The sequence below is a fragment of the Equus quagga genome, chromosome 8 (assembly GCF_021613505.1).
Source record: "Equus quagga isolate Etosha38 chromosome 8, UCLA_HA_Equagga_1.0, whole genome shotgun sequence".
Classification (NCBI taxonomy): domain Eukaryota; kingdom Metazoa; phylum Chordata; class Mammalia; order Perissodactyla; family Equidae; genus Equus; species Equus quagga.
Window position 1 is genome coordinate 17,952,063 of NC_060274.1, and position 20,899 is coordinate 17,972,961.

General features: G+C 42.7%; 1 protein-coding gene and 1 pseudogene across 4 annotated transcripts in view; both read right to left on the bottom strand.

Moving 5' to 3' along the window:
- The window catches only part of SASH1 (SAM and SH3 domain containing 1), a 299,791-nt gene that overhangs the window by 53,004 nt on the left and 225,888 nt on the right, over positions 1-20,899 (bottom strand). For all 4 annotated transcript variants that reach the window (XM_046670365.1, XM_046670367.1, XM_046670364.1 and 1 more), the window contains exons 5-8: positions 18,448-18,488; positions 15,194-15,280; positions 12,456-12,568; positions 5,458-5,559 (exon numbers count right to left, since the gene is read on the bottom strand). In XM_046670365.1, the coding sequence (XP_046526321.1) occupies positions 5,458-5,559; positions 12,456-12,568; positions 15,194-15,280; positions 18,448-18,488 (343 nt within the window). The remainder of the gene's footprint in view (positions 1-5,457; positions 5,560-12,455; positions 12,569-15,193; positions 15,281-18,447; positions 18,489-20,899) is intronic.
- Positions 9,367-11,487, bottom strand: LOC124244079 (lanosterol 14-alpha demethylase-like; annotated as a pseudogene).

Here is a 20,899-nt window from a genome sequence, read left to right on the forward strand (position 1 = left end):
GTCCTTGTTGTTACTTTAATTTTTTTTATACATTATACACTTTTTAAAATAATATAAATAGCATCATAATCAAATAATTTACCATTTGACATTTTTTGGAAAGATGTTTCACTGCAAGCATTTTAATTAATATTTAAGCACCAAGTAACAGATCACCAACCCGTATCTATGAATTTTGTAAAAACACAAAAGCTATGATTTACTAAAACTTATGCTTTGAGTAAAAAACTATAAACCCCAGTAAGATGGAGAGCATAATTTCTTTAAACATATTCTTAACCAGAAGGTAAACCAAACCTCAAGGCACCAAGTTGAAAGCTTAAAATGAGAACTCTCACCACCTTCCCCCCGTGGAGGCAAATGGAAACAAAATTTACCAAAATAAAATAAAAAATACTAAATCAACATTCAGATACTTAACAACAAATTGAGGACTCAACCAGGAATTCTTTTTCAAAACTCTAACACTCACAACAAAAGTTTGTTATTAATGAAAAACAGCAGAGGAACAGATTCTCCTCTGGCAAAGAGAAAGCTATTTTTCACTTCCCCTGGTAACTATCTTTAGTATTTTACACTCTTGGAAACCAGGAATGTGAATATAGATTTATTGTGAAGCAACACGCAATGATCGAGTGCCAGTTATGGGGGTGGGGAAGCCTATGAAATCAATGCAAATGACATCCTAAAGCACGGCAGGCATCAATATAGGCATTGAGGTCTGGTGACAAAGGCCTTGTGATCCCCACAACTTTCATGGCCTGGGCATTCCCGACTACGGCCAGTGGGCTATTTCCATCTCAGTATAGAAAAGAATCAATGGAAAATTGAAAAGGCCTGGCTCTCACACAAAAGATAATCAAAGCGCCTAACCATGGCGGCTGGAGTAGGACACAGTGGGAATTATCTGAAATTAATTACTCTGCTATCAGGCAAATGCAGCATATAATTGAGAAGGAGTATTTCGGATGGCGTTTCTTGCCGAGTCTACATAAAAACAGGGCAGATTAAAGTCAGGGTGGGAGGGGCGAGCATCACGTACATTAGGATTACAATCAAGGTCAAGCGAACTTCAGTACCAACGGTGGTCAGCTGTAGCAACGAACAGCAGGGCTGGAAGCGGGTGTGGGTTGTTTGCACAAAGTCAGCTAGCAAAATACACAGGCTAAATAATCCTGCTTCAGAAACTCTCTCCATGGCCGAAGAGCCTGTCTTCACTCAAATCTCGCACCACAAAGAGAAGCGACTCCAGAGCTTCTGGAAGATTGCACTGCAAGTGGAGGGAGCATATGGGATTCCTGGCCCTTCATCCAAACAGGACAGGCTGAATTTATTTTTGAGCCAACTAGGAAGAAATAGTTTGCTAAGAAACTAATAACATAAGTATGTACATGACATCTCGCGCCCGCATGAGCATGTGTGCGGGTGGGTCTCACCTCGGCACTGCAGGGTAAACTCTCCAGGCAGGGGCTCTCTCGCCTTCTCCTTCACCTGCTTAATTTGGATATCTGGCACTGTGCCTGGTCCGTAGCAAGCGCCCTGTAGATGTCTCCCAAGTGAAGAAACCAACCCTCAAGAGAATGAATGTCCAACTTCTAAGAAGCAGCCATTCCATTCTGCCAATTTCCATCAAGGCGATGGTTCTAACTCACCCTCTGACAGGGGTCCAAGAAACCAATACTTAATAACGCTTTCTTAGCAGCTCGTTCACAATGCCTGTAGTCCTCAGTTCATATTAACTTTCCCTGTATGACACTAGTCTCTTCCCTTGCCATCTAAGTGTGTGAGGTTTTACTCCAGTCCTGTTGCTTTGAATGGACAAAGTCATAACCTTTCTCATGACTCAGATGCTATTAATCAGGACAGGATACAGTGGGTCGGATATGAAAGGACCCACTATGGACAACTGGGTCTTTGTGCTCTCCCTCGAGCTGGGTCTGAATCACATTAGTCCTGAGTTACTGTATTTATTGTCCATGATTCCGTAGGTCCATGATTTACATTTATATTGTGTTAGTCTTTAGGACTCGGGGATAAGAGACCCAAGAAGACAAACTGGAAACTATGGACATGGTTCTTTTGATTACCTCATAGTCCCTGGACACACTGCTGGCTAGCGTATGACACATTTATTATTATAAATGGTAACGTCTCAGTCTCTTCCACACAAAAGCAAACCAGGCAGGGCTTTCAAATTAATAATCCTTCGGGGTGTTTTAGGTGCAGTGGAAATCTGCTGCTTGATTCAGGAAATTAGGGAAAAGAAGGATATGGGAGGGTTCTATTAACTTCTGATAAGCCATCATTTGTTGCTTAGATGCAAAGAAAGGGTAAAGATTGAGTCTGTGGTTGCAAGCCATAAAACATGCTCTTAAAACAGCCAGGAAGGATGCACATTCAAAGACAACTTTGCTTATTAAATATTTCTCTAACACGCTATATGAGGTGGATGCTGAGTTAGGCACTCACTGGAGACACAAAGACAACACGATATGCTTTTCTTGTTCAAGAAGCTCACGATTTCCACGGAGGCTGAAAAATATACAACTAGTTCTGATACTCTAAGATAACTGTTAGGTTTGATGGCTAAAGCTAGTTTAATAAAAGCACAGAATAGGAAGCAATAAACTATACTCGAGGAGGTTAAAGAAAGTTTCACAGACGAGACGGTCGTTGGGCTTCACCTTGAAGGATGCATAGACTTCCACCTAGAAAAACCTGGGGGCAGACACTTTAGGTAGAGGAAATTGCATGAATTAAAGCAGAGAGTGTGAACATACAAAGCTGGTTCAGTAATGCATGCAGGGTCCAACGCGGCCAGAGTGGAGGCTACTGGGAGAGAAGGGTGAAAGATGAGAGTGGAGAAATTGATTAAAGCCAGATCACATCGGGGGTCGAGTGTGCCAAAAGTTTGGAATTCATCTTACAGAACCGGAAAATCCTCAAGCTTTTTTGAAACATGTTGATTGCAAGAAAAGAAGTATGTTTTAGAAACACGACTGGTTGTAGGGAGCATGGACGGGGGGGACAAAAGACTGCAGACATGGAGGTAGAGTCGTTCCCAGATTTTAAGGAGGAGATGACCAAACAAAATAACTATATAATAGATGAGAAAGGATGACTTCCTCCATTCTCGCTCCATGCAGGTTGATGATGGCACCATGAAACGTCTGTTTGAAACACTGGAATTTTAATTCCTACAATCCCTGAGGAACTCCTAGTTTAATAAGCACTGTTTGGGTCACATTGAAACAGCATGAATAACAAAAGGCATCCAAATTGGAAAAAAGTAAAATTATTTCTGTTCACAGATGACATGATCTTATATAAAGAAAACCCTAAATATTCCACGCACACACACATCAAAACTGTTAGAGATAATAAATTCAGCAAAGGTGCAGGATACAAAATCTACACTCAAAAATCAGTTCCATTTTTATACAGTAGCAATGAAAAATCTGAAAAGAAAATTAAGAAAACAATTTCATTTATAATAGCATGAAAAAGAATAAAATACTTAGGAATAAACTTAACCAAGGAGGCAAGACTTGTACAGTAAGAACTACAAAACACTGCTCAAAGAAATTAAAGATGATATAAATAAAAGGAAAGATACCCTGTGTTCATGGATTAGAAGACTTCATCTTGTTAAGATGACAATACTACCCAAACCGATCTACAGATCCAATGAAATCCCTATCAAAATCCCATGGCATTTTTTGCAGAAACAGAAAAACCCATCCCCAAATTCACATGGAATCTCAAGTGACCTGAATAGTGAAACAATCTGAAAAAGAAAAATCAAGTTGGAGGGCTCACACTTCCCAAGTTCAAAACTTACTACAAAGCTACATTAATCAAAACAGCATGACACTAGCAAAAGGACACACATATATAAACCAATGAAATAAAAGAGAGAGCCCAGAAATAAACCCTCACATACACTGTCAATTAATTTTCAAAAAGGTTCCCAAGACCATTCAATAAAGAAAGGACAGTCTTTCCAACAAATGGTTCTGGGAAAACTGAGTATATACCTGCAAAAGAATGAAACTGGACTCATACATATATGTATGGACTCATATAATATGCAAACATTAACTTAAAATGGGTCAAAGACAAACCTAAGAGATAAGAGTATGAACCTCTTAAAAGAAAACATAGGAGAAAATCTTCATGACACTGGATTTGGCAATGATTTCTTGGAAATGATACCAAAAACATAGACAACCAAAGAAAATATAAATCAGACTTAAAAATCAAAAACTTTTGTGCAGGGGTCTACCGAGAGAGTGAAAAGGCAACCCACAGAACGGAAGAAAACATTTACAAATTATGTATTTGACAAGGGATTAATATCCAGAATATATAAAGAACTCCTACAACTCAACTGTCAAACACAAAACAATCCAATTCAAGAATGGGCAAAGAACTTGAAAAGACATTTCTCAAAGATATACAAATGGCCAATAAGCACATAAAAAGACACTCAACATTTCAGGCATTAGGGAAATGCAAATCAAAACCAAAATGAGATGCCATTTCATACCCATTAGGATGACTACTTTCAAAAGAAAGGAAAATAAGTGTTGGTGAAGAAGTAGAGAAATTGGAACCTTCATCCACTGCTGTCAGAAATATAAAATGGTACAGCCCCTATGGAAAACAGTATGGCGGCTCCTCAAAAAGTTACACATAGAATTACCATATGATCCAGAAATTCTACTCATAGGTAGATACCCAAAAGAATTGACATCAGTGACTCAAACAGATATTTGTATACCAAAGTTCACAGCAGCATCGTTTACAACAGCCAAAAGGTGAAACACCCAAGTGTCTGTCAACTGATGAACGGATAAACAAAATGTGGTATATACATATGGTGGAATATTATTCAGCCACAAAAAGGAAAGATGTTCTAGTGTATACTGCAACATGGATGAACCTTGAAAACATTGTGCTAAGTGAAATAAACCAGATACAGAAGGACAAATATTCTATGATTCCACTTATATGAGGTACCTAGAACAGTCAAATTCATAGAGACAGAAAGTAGAATGATGGTGGCCAGGGGCCAGGGGAAGTTATATCCCCTTTGAGAATGGGGAGTTACTGTTTAATGGTTATGGAATTTCTGTTTTGGACAATGAAAAAGTTCTGAAAGTGGGTTGTAGTGATGGTTGCACAGCAATGTGAAACTACTTATAATGTGAATGCTTATAATGGTAAATTTTAAATTAACTTTACTACAATAAAAAAAAAAAAGCATGAATAGCACCATTCTCGCTGTAAATGAGTCTATCGGGTAAAGAAAACTGAGTAACACGTAAGAAAAGACGCTTCTTGTCAGATCCATGTGGGAGTTGGGAGATGCGAAAAGAAATCACAAAGCTGAAATTGTGCAGGCTTTTCCGTTTGAGTAGAGGTGGTCAAGGCGCTCAGAGAGGGCAAACTTACGTTGCAGTTTGATGAGCCATCGAATGCGGGATAAGAGCCGTCTGGCCAGTCTGCAGGGTCCAAGGCAGCCGACTGGCGGTGCTGGGCCTCGTACTCCTTGAGCTGCAACAAGAGGAAATGGGAATGACGGCCACTGAGCAGCAGAGAGCACGCTGGGCACCTTCTTCATGCTAGTGTTAGTGACTCAGTGCCAGGCAAAGACAACGGTCCCAAAACTGAAAGGGAGGCAGTGCCTTACCCTACGGGTTTTCCTCTAACTCAAACCAAGACTCGATGGACTCTGCCATCTGTTCCAAAAAGAACTTTGGTTTTCCCACTGTCACATCCTCCAGCGTCAAAACTCATCTTTGTCAGTTCAATTATTAGTTTGAAAACACAAACTGTCTGTAGGTGGCCTCTGAATTACCTCGCGATACACTCCCTTTGCAGAAGACACAATGTGGCAGAACACGGACATTTTAGCAAAACAGAGGTGGAAGCCTGAAACTGATTTTTAAAAATTGCCTGCTTTTCTTGTTCTAGACCGCTTTAAGTAACCAGTTCAATGTTATCACCTAACAAATCTTATGGGATTTACTGGGATGCCTGTGGATGAGAGGAAAATAACAGAATATCTAGAATATGTTCAGAGACATTTAAAGTTCGGGTTTAGAAACTAGGTTTCTACTTTTTGAAAAACGTAGAAATGTAAGCGAAATATTACAGAAAATTAGCAAATTTAACCTGGCAGAATTAGAGGAAGGATCTTTTGAAATGGCAAATGTGAAAAGTTCCAGGTGTGTTTTCATGAAACATACAGAAACTTAACTCTGCTACATAATACAATTAGATCGTAGTAAAATTCTATCATAAAGCAGTTTTTAGATATGAATTTAAGACATTGATCAAATCTTGTTCCATGAATCAAGCCACTAAAAAAATGAAATGATCGGAGCTGACAGTACAGGAGACGGTGTCAGGTCTGTCCTCAGCCACCAGAGCTATGTGGATGTGCCAAAGCCACGACCCTGACAACATCCCTGTAGGAAAAAGCAACTTTCCTAAGCGTTATTTCTACTATTAAATTCTTTTCTGTGCACACATGCAACAGGAGATGGACCAGGGGAGGTAGATAGTATTGGTTAACCAGTAAGAGCTTGGCTGCAGAACCAAATACCGGCTGGGAGCCCTTGGGCAAATTGTGTAACCCCTCTGTGCCTTGGTTCCTCCACCTGGAAAATGGGAATGACAATAAATCTACCTCACAGGACTGCTTCCAGAATCAAGCAAGCTAATGCAGCAAAGCTCTTAACACACCACACCTATGCCATAGAATTATTATGATAGGGTTATTACTGTCACCCTTGTGGCTTCAAATAAATGAGAACTCCAAGTTCACAAAAACTCCAGGTATTGGAACTTTTGCTGTTAGGGGCACTAATATGATTTTGATCTTTCTAGGACACTAGGGGCATGAGTATTGTTGTAATCTTTATAGTACATTTAATTTATGTATTAGAATGCTTTTTCCCTACAGATATCCTGGTTTCTGAAATGCTACATTCTCCCTGTATGATGGGAACAGCTGCCAGCTGCAAAACAGGGTTATCATCTGTTTTCTTAGGTCAATGCTCTGCTTATATACCCAACCTTGGCTGCAACTCCTAAGAGCCACTAAACAAGCTTTATCTGTAATGAAAACAAAACAAGACAAATTCCTTACTAGTCAGCCATAAACAGAATTAATATATTTCTTCTGCTATCTGTCCATTTCCATCATTTATTTTGGGGCCTAAGAGTACATGTGCTTCTTCTGATACAGATTCAAATCTGTGCCCTATTCAAATTTCCACTACTTTTTTAGTTATCCTAATTCCAAAACGCAGTGTGTTTTAGAGATCTTGTCATAAAGCAGGATCTCTAAAATTTTTTTAAAGGGAAAAACCCTGGTCACTATTTACATAATTATATTTTTTATACTCCACTCTGCTCCCAAAGAAGTTTTTTTTTAAAAGATTTTATTTTTCCTTTTTCTCCCCAAAGCCCCCCAGTACATAGTTGTATATTTTTAGTTGTGGGTCCTTCCAGCTGTGACATGTGGGATGCTGCCTCAGCGTGGCCTGATGAACAGTGCCATGTCTGCACCCAGGATCCGAACTGGTGAAACCCTGGGCCACTGAAGCAGAGCCCGAGAACTTAACCACTTGGCCACGGGGTCGGCCCCCCCAAAGAAGTTTTTACTTAAATATAATTTCATGAAGGAAAGACAACTGACGATTTCATTTGAGAGTTCATATATTTTAAAGCAAATTTATAGTTTTAATTTAATTACAGAAATTAATGACATTTTAAAGTGTGTGTGTGTGTGTGTGTGTGTCTGTCTGTCTGTCTGTCTGTCTGTCTGTCTCTCAGGAGGAAATACTCCCTTATAGCCTAATTCCCCTCATCTCATAGTCGAACTCTATGACATGATTCTTAGCGGGATGGCCATCTTTAGTACATTCATGCTTATTCTGTCTTAAAGACTGTTAGGGAAAGAGATCAAAAATGTTCCCATTTCTACGAGAGCTTACCGTAAAGAACATTTCTATTGTATCTAATCTAAATGCCCTCCAGTTGCAATTTTAATTCATTTCCTTTTATTCTGTCCTTAGTAGAGATTAAAACAAAACTCTCTTCGGTACATCCTGAAGCTGCACTGCTTAATAATCCTCCATATGCTTGAGCACAGTGATTAAGTTCCTTTCTGCTTCTTCTCTGAGATAAATCCTTACCAACTGCACCCCATGGGACCTATTAAAAACACCCTCAGTCATTTGCTGCTATCCTATGGGCTCTCCATCAGCCCCTCTAGTTGTCCAAATCTCAGTGATTGATGCACATTAGCTGTTACAAGGAAATAATTCAACAACAAACATAGGTTCCCAGTTCATAATCTTGTCCTCTGGTATACCAGATGCCCAGACTCTCCTTACGAACTGTCTACCTATTGCCCGGATACTGTAGCTGTGGGCTCATACCTATACCCTGCTCTGGAGAACCATCCACGGTTGGCTGGAGCTGTCTCTCCAGAGACGCCTACAAGGCTGCTCCCTCCTCTCCAATCAGTTTTCAGCCTCCTTCTCTCTGGCAGGACCAACTCTATAATGAAATTCACCTTCCAGAGTTCTCCACTCCCTAAGGAGTCAGGGCTGAAGCTAGACTTCTCCTGAAATCACATCTCTGTCCAGCTTCCTCCTCTGCCTCATGCTCACCTCCCTCATTCCGAGGCTTCTCCTGAAAGCTTTCCTTCAATAAACCAGGTGCACGAGAATCCTCGTCTCAGGCTCTGCTCCTAGGGAGCCTGATGTCTGAGAGCTGGCATTGAGAAAAGTTCATGATGCCAAAACACCAGTCCAGTCAGTGACACACATCAAGCACCTTTTATTTTTAAATCCCTTAAGAACTTTATCTTGGATTTTCACACAGATATGACCTTGTGGAACCAGACACATGTTTATCAATGGATAAATAGGTAATATTTAGCAATTAGATCAAGTTACATGAGCAGTCTTTAGTATTAATAGTTATGTTACCTTTTAGGAAATATAATTACTAAATTATGGTCATAGATCTCTCTCAATTTCCTACAGACAGCGCTTCCAGTTAAAATGACAAAGGACGTATTTTTCTATAACACAGTTCCTTCGTTGCTGAGTATCATCATACTGAAACAATACTGTTCTCTTTTATCCAAAGCTTTAAAAGTGAGTTTATTCCCCACCCTCCCATTCTCACTCACTCACCACAATAATTTCCCAGATAAATGAACATCCTGTGGTTTCCAAGTATCTCATGGGCTTTCCATACCTTGCAGAACTAGGCCAAGATTTGAATACCCTGAACTGCCTTTCCAAGAGCTCTGTATGCTTTAAAATCAGCACCCGGAAGTTGGTTATTTAGAATATGCCAATTATCTAGATCCCTGTCAACAACTTTTTTCTAAGGAGCTTGGCTTCCTTAAAGCACATGGAATAAGTATCCATCACAAACTATTAGAAAATGTTTGAAATGCCATTCGATTTGATGGAACTATTCAAGTAATAAAATATACAAATCCTAAATTGAGCTGCTGTCTTTGTAAATCACACACACACAACAATAAGACAGTTACAAACTTCATCCTCTTCAAATGCTTTTGCCGCTTACAGCAGTGTGTCACACATTAGTTCCTTGCAGCCTTTTTCATTTTGATCTTTGTATCAATAACCGTGTTTTCTGGGGTGTGAACCATGGCTGTATATTTCACCGGGGGAAAATATCCAGCAGTGAGATCAAATTCACATAAACAAAGCATAGTAGACCAAATTGTCTTCATTTGAACATAGGCGAAATTTTCCCCAATGTGAGGATGTAACCAGCTCGACAGCACACAGGCGAACTTCACTCCTCATGCTGAGTTGTCCTGTCAGGATTAAGGTCTAGACACTCTGCCCAGGGGTCTTTAAGTCTTTGATTGACAGTGGGAGACACACACAGCTGATGTCCTGGGGGAAAGGTACCCCCATCACGGTCTGTGGAGCTGCGGCCATTGTCATCCTACTCGTTACAGGACGTCTAAGTCTTAAGGTCTGTTTTATACAGGGATCAAGGCCGTAAGTTAAAGGAGGCAGATTCTGCCCCGCAGACTATTTTCTGCTCTACATAACGTACTTCTTGAAGTGTTTTATCTCTGGCCAAAAAGCAGCCCATCCAGGCAGTCCCAGTTGAGGATGCTTGCTGCCCTGCCGACAGCAGACCAAAAGCCCCCCGCTACTGCCTCATCATGAAAGGACGCCCACCCTTGTGTGCAGAGTCTAGTCCAGGTTGGAGAAGGTCATCAATTGTTTTGTTCTATCTGTTTCCAGACTGCCTTGTAGAAAATATTCTTGATCTCTTGATGAGCTGTCCTTGCACCTGAAACTAGACAAAGAGAGGCAGCCGACCTGGCAGCAGACAGGCTGCGTGGCTAAAATCTCAAATTAAACCTGCCTAGAGCTGCGCCACCTTCTCACGGAGACGACTTCTGACTTCCTGGCCGTGTAACCAATGGCTAGCTGTCAAAATTACGGGCTCAGAAAGACCTTCAAACAAATCTTTTTCTCCCCAACTCTAAAAGTATTCCTTTGTTTCTTTTTCAATTATAGAAATGTGCTACCAACAGAGGGCTATGTGAAAGCTACTTTTCAACATTTTCTTCTGCTCCAAGAAAACCGGATTAGGCACACCACACGCAGCCCCCTTCCCAAACAGAGGGGTTGTCAGACAACTGGAGACGTCTTCTGCATTCAGGTCTTCATTTTTACAATTAAGAAAGCAGTGCAGCAGCACCATTCCCCAGAAGGTAAGTAAACGTCTTGCCTGCCACGGTAAAACTAAATACAGGCTCATATTTCTCATATGCATTTTCTAGCAATGCAACTGGACTTTTCGCCCCAGCTGGTAGCTGGGCTGGGTGGCTGACGGTGTGGTGGAGCAGGAGGACCACACTGAGGGTGAAGGGGCAGACGTGGGTGATCAGCAGCATGGACAAGAGGTTGCCACTTGTCACCTGCTCCATCGCTGCCCCAGCACCATTTTGGTCCACCTGAGACGCTGGAGGCCTAGATCACTTCCACTCCTCCGAATCTACAGAGCGAGAGAAGCTGGCATATGGGCGTCAGGGGGTGGCCCTGATCCTCAGGTCTCCTACTAAACCCAGGCCCACCTCCCTCCCCTCAAGGGCTTTTTTCCCCGCATTATTGTCTCAGCGACAAATTAAACTTTTAGAGTCAGAGATACGTAACTAAATTAAGTATGCACATCAGTGTTTCAAGGTTTCACATCTTCAGGATTCTACTTACTAGTAAAGTCATAATTCATTCAATGGTTCCTGAGTGGCTTGAAAGTTTTCATTAATTGCTAAACCTGCCCAATTGATGACTTGCCTACACAGTGCCAAACCAGCCGTCCACAGTGAAAATCCAGACTCAATCAGTCAGTTTGTTAGGCAACAACAAAGCAGGAAATCTCCGAATAATTGCTGTCACACGATCGTAAATGCTACTCCAGGGTCCTAAAGGTTAATTAGGCTTCCTTTAGAGCCTAATTTAACTCACAGCAGAAAATATCATGTAATAAACTGTAATTAATATCTGCTTAGAAATTAAAGTAAGCAAAATTTTACGGTAAAATATCTAGAGTTTAACCTTTAGATTATTCAGAGTTTACCTTATGAAGGCATCTTATAGAACTGATGTTTATTAGTTGTAATATATTCAATTTTTCTTTGGTTTTTATTTAACAATTTCTCAACATGGATTACATTTTTATCAATCTTTGTACAAGGTTTTTGCAATGGCATTCAGAGCATCTCTTTCCTCATTAAAGTGGTCCACAGCTCAAAAATATTTGCCTTCATTCATCCATGTAGTCAATGAATGTGGAAATTTAACCTCACAATGTGGAATGCTTGTATTAAGTGAATAGAATGGAATAAATATTTTCTCTGATAGTCTGGGGATGTGATGACCACCCAAATGTCACCAAAATACTAGTTTAAATAACATATTCCTATACCCTTTGATGTTCCCACCCTAGTCTGTTCACGCTGCTGGAAGAGAATACCGGAGACTGGAAGCTTATAAATAACAGAAATTCCTCGCAGTTCTGGAGGCTGGGAATTCCAAATCAAGGTGCTGGCAGAGTTAGTGTCTGCTGAGGGCCCACTTCCTGGTTCACAGATGGCCACCTCCTCGTCTCGTGTCCTCACATGGTGGAAGGGGCAAGGGAGCTCTCTGGGGCCTGGTTTAAAAGGTCATCCATCCTATTCATGAGGGTTCTGCCCCCAGGACCTAATCAACCCGCAGAGCCCCACCTCCAAATAACATCATATTGGGAATTAGGATTTAACACAAGAATCTGGGCAGGACACAACATCCAGTCTATAGCAGCCTCCAACCGTTTTTAAATGTAAGGAGGTCACGCCCTCACAAGCGTAAACCAAGCATCTGCACTCTTACCCTAGCGAGAGCTTCTTCAATGGTGATCATCTTTTCCTTGACCATCATCATCAGCTGAATCCGTTCCTCATCACTCATGGTTATCTCGCTTGCAACATAACCCACATCTTCTCCTAGAGAGTGAAGACAAAGAACATCAGGAAGGAAAACAAGAAAGAGAAAAGAGAACGCCCACCTTGAAAGTTTGCCATCTGGAGCAAGAGAAGGATGTTATTCAGGGGCACTGTCCAGCACTGTGCATTACTGATGGAGCAACAGGAGAGGTAACAGGATGCTTTTTAGGAAGCCAGAGAATCCGTCTTCTTGAGAAACAGGCTCCAAGAACATGTGGATGTTACTATAGAAACAAATCCTTGAAAATGGTCAGTTTGTGATGCAGGGTCTAGTGGAGGAGTTCTGGAAGAAACCTGACAGGGAGTTTGGAGTTAGACGTCAGGCAGGGACCTAATTTAATGACCCAGCTAGAGCAGACAAGCATAACAAGGCTCCTTCGGCTGAGGGCTCTGTGTCCTTCCATTTGAAATATGAACAAGAAAATAGGGGCCGGCCCCATGACAGAGTGGCTAAGTTCGCGTGCTCTGCTTTGGCGGCCCAGGGTTTCCCCGGTTCGGATCCTGGGCGCGGACCTGATGCCGCTCATCAGGCCATGCTGAGGCGGCGTCCCACATGCCACAACCAGAGACACTCACAACTAGAACACACAACTATGTACTGGGGGGCTTTGGGGAGAAGAAGAAAAAATTTAAAAAAATAAAAGAAAGAAAGAAGACTGGCAACTGATGTTAGCTCAGGTGCCAATCTTTTAAAAAATCAAAACAAGAAAATATTTTTGCAGAAGAGTGGGAGGGTCCCTCTGCCATGACAGAGAAAGGCAAGGTCACAGAGTTAGCTGTGGGATACAACCTGCAGCCTGGAGCAGCCCCAGATTCCTGCTAAGCTATTCAACCATTGTCGTTCCTCAGAGAATAAGCGCAAATAACTAAGATCACAGGTGTAAAGTATTTTGAGTCCACTGGCAGGAAGGCCCTACATACGTATATATCTGAAAGCACCACTGTCATAAATATGTTTCCAAACCGTGAGGGGAGCTCTAGTTCCAACTTAAAACTGAAGGCAGCCAGAACTGCAGAGGAAAAGAGAATCCGCCTATTAGGATCCTTCGAAAGTGTTTTCCTACACACCAAATAGACTGCCGTCACCTCTAATACATGTGAGCCACATTAGGCTGTGTGCCTGTGGTCAGCACGTGGGCTGTGAAAGCCTTGGGTCAGGGAAAGTGGGCTGTATTTTGCACGCTGGAAATAGCCCTCATTCTAGTCCCTCAACTTTCTCCTTCTGCCCTCTTTCCCATACATACCTTACTAGCTTTGGTGTCATTCAGACGCTCAGCTGTGGTTTCATTTGCCCTTGATGTAAGTACAAGAGTCTGGCTGCAGACTTGCAGGAGCACATTGCAGGCAGGGCCTACCCTGAAATCCATGTTCCCCCGTGTTTCTCTATCTCATTTCCATTCTGTAATCAGTCAGCCCAGAAATACCACTCCAGCTCCCCTCGCCACGCATCTCCTTGTCCGGGAAGAACAATAGCGTGTGCCGGGTGAGGGAAAGCCTGCTGCTTTCATTCATTTTCCTGTCTGCGTCACCTCCAGCAGTGCAGGGGTGCAGGGGATGAGCGGGGCTGGCTTTTTAAAAGTCCATGTGAGCTGGTAAACTGTTGGCTTCCTCGCTCCATCCCTCCGTCCCTTTCTCTCTCTTTCTCCTTTTCTTTCTTTCTACGTAAGACTTTGTTAGAATCCAAAGTTTGCTTTGAATCACAAGGGATCCTGGGTGTGTACCAAAAGGAAAAACTGGGAATGTTTGCAAATAACTCCTTCAAAGCAGAACTTAAAAAAAATCACCCCACTGAATGTTGCCAAGGAAACCAGGTGTGCCACTGACATATCTGCTGTCATGCCCACTTTTCTCCTTTCCATGTGTACGAATAACTGTGGAGGCATTCTGAACAGGGAAGGGCACTAAGATTTTGTGAAAGAAAACAAGTTATGTGACTGATAAACAACAAAAAAACTTTCATCTAATGATAACCTTATTCAGCCAGACCGGAATCTGGAAGTGGCTTTTTTCTATTCCTTCTCTGAATGCCGAGGAAGCATAAATTATATAACTGAGCCTCAAAGGGATGACATATTTACTCACTATATAAACAACAACAAAAGACACAGGGAGGGGAGGGCAGGGCTCCCTCACAGAGCAGCCGAGCAAATTCCCATGACGTCAGACCATTAGACAGTCTCCAGGGGCAACGACCCCATCACTGTCCCTGCCACAGAAAGCACCAGGAGTTCAGGAGATCGCAAAGGCTCCAAGGGGCAGGGCAGGGGGAAGGGTCCAAAATCAACAAATGCTATGACTTTCTAGATCCTTTTAGCTTAGATCTTGGGGAATAAAGGTCTGCCTGAGGTTGGTGTGACTGAGAAATCTAAAGATTTGGTCTTTGCTGTCAGATCTACGAAAAGAAAGGCCTGCCAACTCTTCCCAATTTATCTGACTCAAAAAAAAAACAAACCCTGGGATGAAGTCTTAAAGGAACGAGAGGAATGTCAGAAAAGTTGAACATTTTATGGGCACATGCAATGAGTTAGTTATTCTAACTTGCAGCCTCCATTTAAATGAGCGGCACAAGCTTCTTCATATTTTAGAGCTAAAAGGACCTACTGTCCGCCAGCTGTGTTACAGTACCTTTTGAAGTCTGCCTCATTATTCCTTTCTGGTTCTTTCGGAAGTTCTGCCAGAAATACTTATTTTTCTTCTTCCAATCTCCTTTTCCTTTAAAAAAAGAAAAAAAGGCACAGCAATAAATTCATTAATAACAAAAGTGGCCTCTTCCTTATAATTCAAAGCTTGTAGGAATACTTTGATTTCACAGGAAGACAGTTTTTCTCTTTCAGTTTGTGAAAGACTTGGAAAAGCCTATAAAGTTGTTTAAAAGAAATGCAAATTTCCTAGGAGCAAGAAACGGGGCAGTAGGGTTAGGATGAGAAATAAAGAAACATCAAAAAGGCAGACAAAACATGTATTCTTATATTCACTTTGATGTTTGTTTAACTAGCATTTCTAATTCTGCCTTGTCTTGTGGTATACTTTCTCCCCTTTGGTCTCAGCCACAATTATCTCAACGAAACCAGAAATAGGATATTTGAAAAAGTTCGCTTTGTTTTGTCGTTCTTCCTGTCGTTGGTCTACCCTTGATTTATTTCTCTTATCCCAGAATTATGAAGAGAACAGAATGGTTGGCATGTCCTGGGCACACAGGTCCACAGAGCTGGGTCCACAGGTCTGCGGGGTTGACCCGCACTGTTTCTTGAAGGTGTGGCGTTTCCATGGGTCTAGCCACAGCATGGGTGGGGCAAGATTCCACCTCCCAGGCATTCAGGCACCTGGTGACCTGCCTACATCTTACTCAGGGCACAATGACAAGAAAAGCAGACTGCTATCCTGCTGTGACATCTCCCAAGTGGGTCCCCCTCCTGCATCCCAGCCTTCCCAGACTGTCCGGGGCGACTTTCAACTGAAAACAAATTCCCTGCCATAGCCAGACATGTTTAATATCTGGCAGGGTTCTGATCACCAATAATACGTAATATCTTTTAAAAAGCAAAGGGAAAGGAGGCGAGTATGTAAGATGAAAGGATAGAATAGTCTTTTATTCCCTAAAAAAGAAATGAAGAAGCAACAGCGGTATCTGCTATGTGGAGACGTGGCACACCCAAAGCGGCAGCTTCGTCACCACCTGGTGTCTAGTGGCTCCACAGCCACTGGAAACAGGGCCCGGCAGAGTCATGCACTCTTGGTTTCCACAGTCTAGACCGGTGGTGCCAGGCGATGCTGCATGAAACAGACATGCGGAAACCCCGTCCACAGTGCCCCAAGCCAAAAAGGGCATCATTTGTCAAAACAGGATGCCCTCGTTTAAGTTCTGACAAGCCTCAGAGCTACAAGAATGAAACCAGAGCCGGCCAGCCTGAGACTGACTGCCTGTGTGCTCAGAATCTGGAAGGGCTCCTGTGGCCTCTGGGCTACACACTGCGGCAAGGGGCACCAGGAAAGGTTAAAACAGAGGCAGGATTACCACTAATTCAGCCTTTCTCTCGTGCAATCTGGGAACAGAGTGCATTTCTTTGACTGTAAGCTATACTCCCTTCCTCTCTCATTTTAATGTTTCTGAAATGGAGGTGCAACTTAAAAAATAAATGGTAACATTTATCCAGTACTTACTCTATCCAGGCACTTTGCTATCTAATGTTATATCTCATTTAGTACTCATAACGAATATATGATGTATTCTTGTTCCCATTTAGTGGATCAGAAAACCGAGGCTCAGGGAGGCAGGTGACTCGCTCAGGGTCATAACTACTAAGTTGGTAGAATCATGATTCAAATACAAATCTATGCCAGATTTGAGCTCTCATGCTCCTAACCATGATTACCTTGCCAAGCTCCCTCTGACCCAGGCAGAGAAGATGGTGCTCCATCAAGAGTGGATTTCATAATCAAGGAAATATAAAATATTTAACACCTTAATAGAGAGGTTGTGGAGAAAAGGGAACCCTCATATACTGCTGGTGGGAGTGCAAACTGGTGCAGCCACTATGGAACACAGTATGGAGATTCCTCAAAAAATTAAGAATAGAACTACCATACGATCCAGCTGTCCCACTGCGGGGTATTTATCCAAAGAACATGAAAACATGAATGCATAAAGATGCACGCACCCCTATGTTCACTACATTATTCATAATAGCCAAGTTGTGGAAGCAACCCAAGTGCCCATCAAAAGGTGGATGGATACAAAAGATGTGGTGCATATATACAGTGGAATACTACTCAGCCATCTAAAAAAAGACAAAATTGTGCCGTTTGCGACAACACGGATGGACCGTGAGGGTGTTATGCTAAGCGAATAAGTCAGACAGAGAAAGACAAACACTGTATGATTTCACTCATGTGTGAAAGGTAGACAAACACACAGATAAGGAGAACAAATTAGTGGTTACTAGAGTGAAAGGGAATAGGGGAGAGGGAGAAAGGGGTAAAGGGGCACATATGTACAGTGACGGGTGAAAACTGGACTGTTGGTGAAAACGATGCAGTCTATACAGAAACTGAAATAGAGTGATGTACACCTGAAATTTACACAATGTCATAAGCCAATATGACCTCAATAACATAAGATATATTATATATAACACAATATAAATTACATATACAATTATATTATATATATAAAGGACACGATCAGGGATAGGCTCAGGATTTTTACAGTAGCATCATTCCCCTGTGATAGAGAAAAAACCGAAGGGCTGGCCCCGTGGCGAGTGGTTAAGTTCACTCATTCCGCTTCAGTGGCCCCGGGTTTCGCTGGTTCAGATCCTGGGTGTGGACAGGGCAACGCTCGTCAGGCAATGCTGAGGCAGCGTCCCACATGCCACAACTACAAGGACCCACAACTAAAATATACAACTATATACTGGGGGAATTTGAGGAGAAAAAGCAGGGTAAAAAAAAAACCCCAAAACCAAAAAACGAAGATTGGCAACAGTTGTTAGCTCAGGTGCCAATCTTAAAAAAAAAAAAACAACGAAACAAATGTCCAGCAAAGAAGAGACTGGTTGATTAAATTATGGCACGTCCAATATGGCAGGATATCACGCAGGCTTAAGAATTCTACTGTAGAGAATACTCAGTCACATGGGAAAATGCTCGGAACATATTCAAGTGGAAAAAATTAATTAAAATATGCAGAATATGACCCCAATTATGTTTTCACACAAATACAGAAAAAAAAGAGAGGGAAGCTGTACATCAAAATCTTAGTGTTTATTTCTGAGTAGAAGGATGCTTTGTGGTTTTTGTATTTTCACACATTTATATGTGCTATAAAGTAGTGAAAGAAAATCATTTCAAACAGTTAAACCAAGCAAAGTGGTACTGACCGACAGAGCCGTCTTCTGAGTTTGACTTATGAAGAGGATTCCTAGAAAAGAAAAACGAGTCTGATTACCAGGGAGCTTTGCCTTCATTTGAAAACTGAAAATCCACCTAACTAGTACAACCCGATCTCGACACGACTTCGCGGAGCCAGGTAAATTTTTATAGGATATTTACGAACGGCCTTCTCCGGCCATCTGCTGCCTTGCTAGAAACACACTCGCGTGCCATTTGTCAACATTTATTAAAGACTCACTTCAGGGTCTCTATTAAATGAAAGAAACGGACTTCACTGCGATTGCTGAAGTACCTTCCATTTCTGTGAACGATTAACTACACCTTGCGTTCCTGCCATTGGTAAGTTTCTTGTGTGAGTGGGAAAGAGAAGGCAAATAATAATGAAAATACAGACCCAGCACCACAAATGCCACTCCGGCCAGCAGACTGAGCAAAGTGGTCAGCTTTGAAGAAATAAGGGGAGACCACGAGCAACAGGAGATGCCCCCCAAACAGAGGGCAGCCAGGATGTAGCTCCTCCGGCTGGTGTCTGCCAATTGGCAAGCGCACCGTCCATTCTGCTAGATCTTCCAATGTTCGAAGAAAGGCCAGGAACCTGCATCTTTTTATGAGAGTGTTACATTTGTAAGTGATGGCAAATAATTCAGTGTTTCCAAAAATATGTCCAAGTTAATCCATACGTGTCCAGGCACCAGATTTGGCCCACACCCTACCCTACTCTGGCTGCATTTGTGACTGCTGATCCAGATGGACCCAAACAACCTGCAATGTGAACAGGGCCCCGCACCAGTTCATGAAGCATTTCCTCTCCAGAAAATACGGATATAACTTAAGAGTAAGAAGGCAGGGAAACCCAAGAAAGTTAAAACTGGCTCTCTCCAGAAGGGAAGAGCAGAATGTGGAGCATAATCATTATTACGCGGGTCCAGAGCCTACAGGGCAAGTTCAGGGTCCACGGGCTTGCTGACAAGGAAAACCAGGAAGAAGGAACCCATAGCAGAAGAGAAGCACAAATCCCCAGGGAGGTGACACCTGAACCTTCACTACAAGGTCATCTGCCAAGGAGGATGGAGGAGGCATCTGCCAAAACCCTCTTTAGTGAGAGAACACGTGGGAAGATAGGCCGGGAGGCCAGAACTGAGTTACACAGAAAACATCAGAGGAAGAGAAGCAGAACTTTCGAATCACTTAACAGTGATGTTCTGCCTACCTCGCAGGTGAAAAGGACCTCTAAAGCTTAAGGTGGGGGGCCAGCCCCGTGGCCGAGTGGTTAAGTTCACGCGCTCTGCTGCAGGTGGCCCAGTGTTTCGTCGGTTCGAATCCTGGGCGCGGACATGGCACCGCTTATCGAGCCATGCTGAGGTGGCGTCCCACATGCCACATCTCGAAGGACCCACAACTAAGAATATACAACTACGTACCGGGGGCTTTGGGGAGAAAAAGGAAAAAAAATAAAAACTTTAAAGCTTAAGGTGACCAGAGAGAAGGGGAAGGGGCTTTCTCGCATGCACAGCCACCTTTGACAGGCCATCCCCCGCCATTACAGCTGCACTGATGCTAGCTGGCTGCTGGCTGCCATCTGAGACTCGAAGGCCCAGCCCTCCAAGCACCTTCATACCTCACGTCCACAGAAGACAACTGTTTTGACCAGCAAACAACCTGACAGACCTCCAGTGTCAAGGAAGGGACAGAGGGGGAGTTAAGAACAGGAAACAGGGGAGATGTCTCAGTTGCTGAGGACAAGAGGCAGATCTGAAGTCTGGTTATCGCCCCTCACTACCATGCAGTGAACACAGAAAATGTAAGGAAATTCACTTCATCATCAAATTTAGCCAAGAGGTAGCTTCTAGGATCAGTTCTGCTCTCTCCTACCCACACAAAAATGAAAATGTCGAAACGTCTACTTCCTTGAAAGGCTTCTATGAAACAGCCATTTCAAGTTCTAATTCATTCAGCAAAAATGTATCGAGGGGGCTGGCCCGGTGGTGGAGTGGTTAGGTTCATGCGCTCCACTTCGCCGGCCCAGGGTTTCGCTAGTTTGAATCCTGGGCGTGGACATGGCACCGCTCATCAAGCCATGCTGAGGCGGCGTCCCACATGCCGCAACTGGAAGGACCTACAACTAAAAGATATACAACTATGTACCCTGGGGGCTTTGGGAGAAAAAGGAAAAATAAAATCTTTAAAAAAAAAAATGTATCGAATGCTATTATGAGTAAAGCACGTGGATAATTACGAAGAGATGGGACTCACGACTGAGGGCGGGCTACAAACAGGAACAACGAAGTCCACGCAAAGAAGGAGCAACAGCAGGAGGAGGAAAGGGAAGGGAGGGGGCGGGGGGAGGAAGAGGAAGAGGAGGAGGAGCAGCAGCCCACGCAAGGAGCTCAGGGCCACAGAAGTACGGGCAGAGAAAACGGCAGCAGGCAGCAGCCTGGG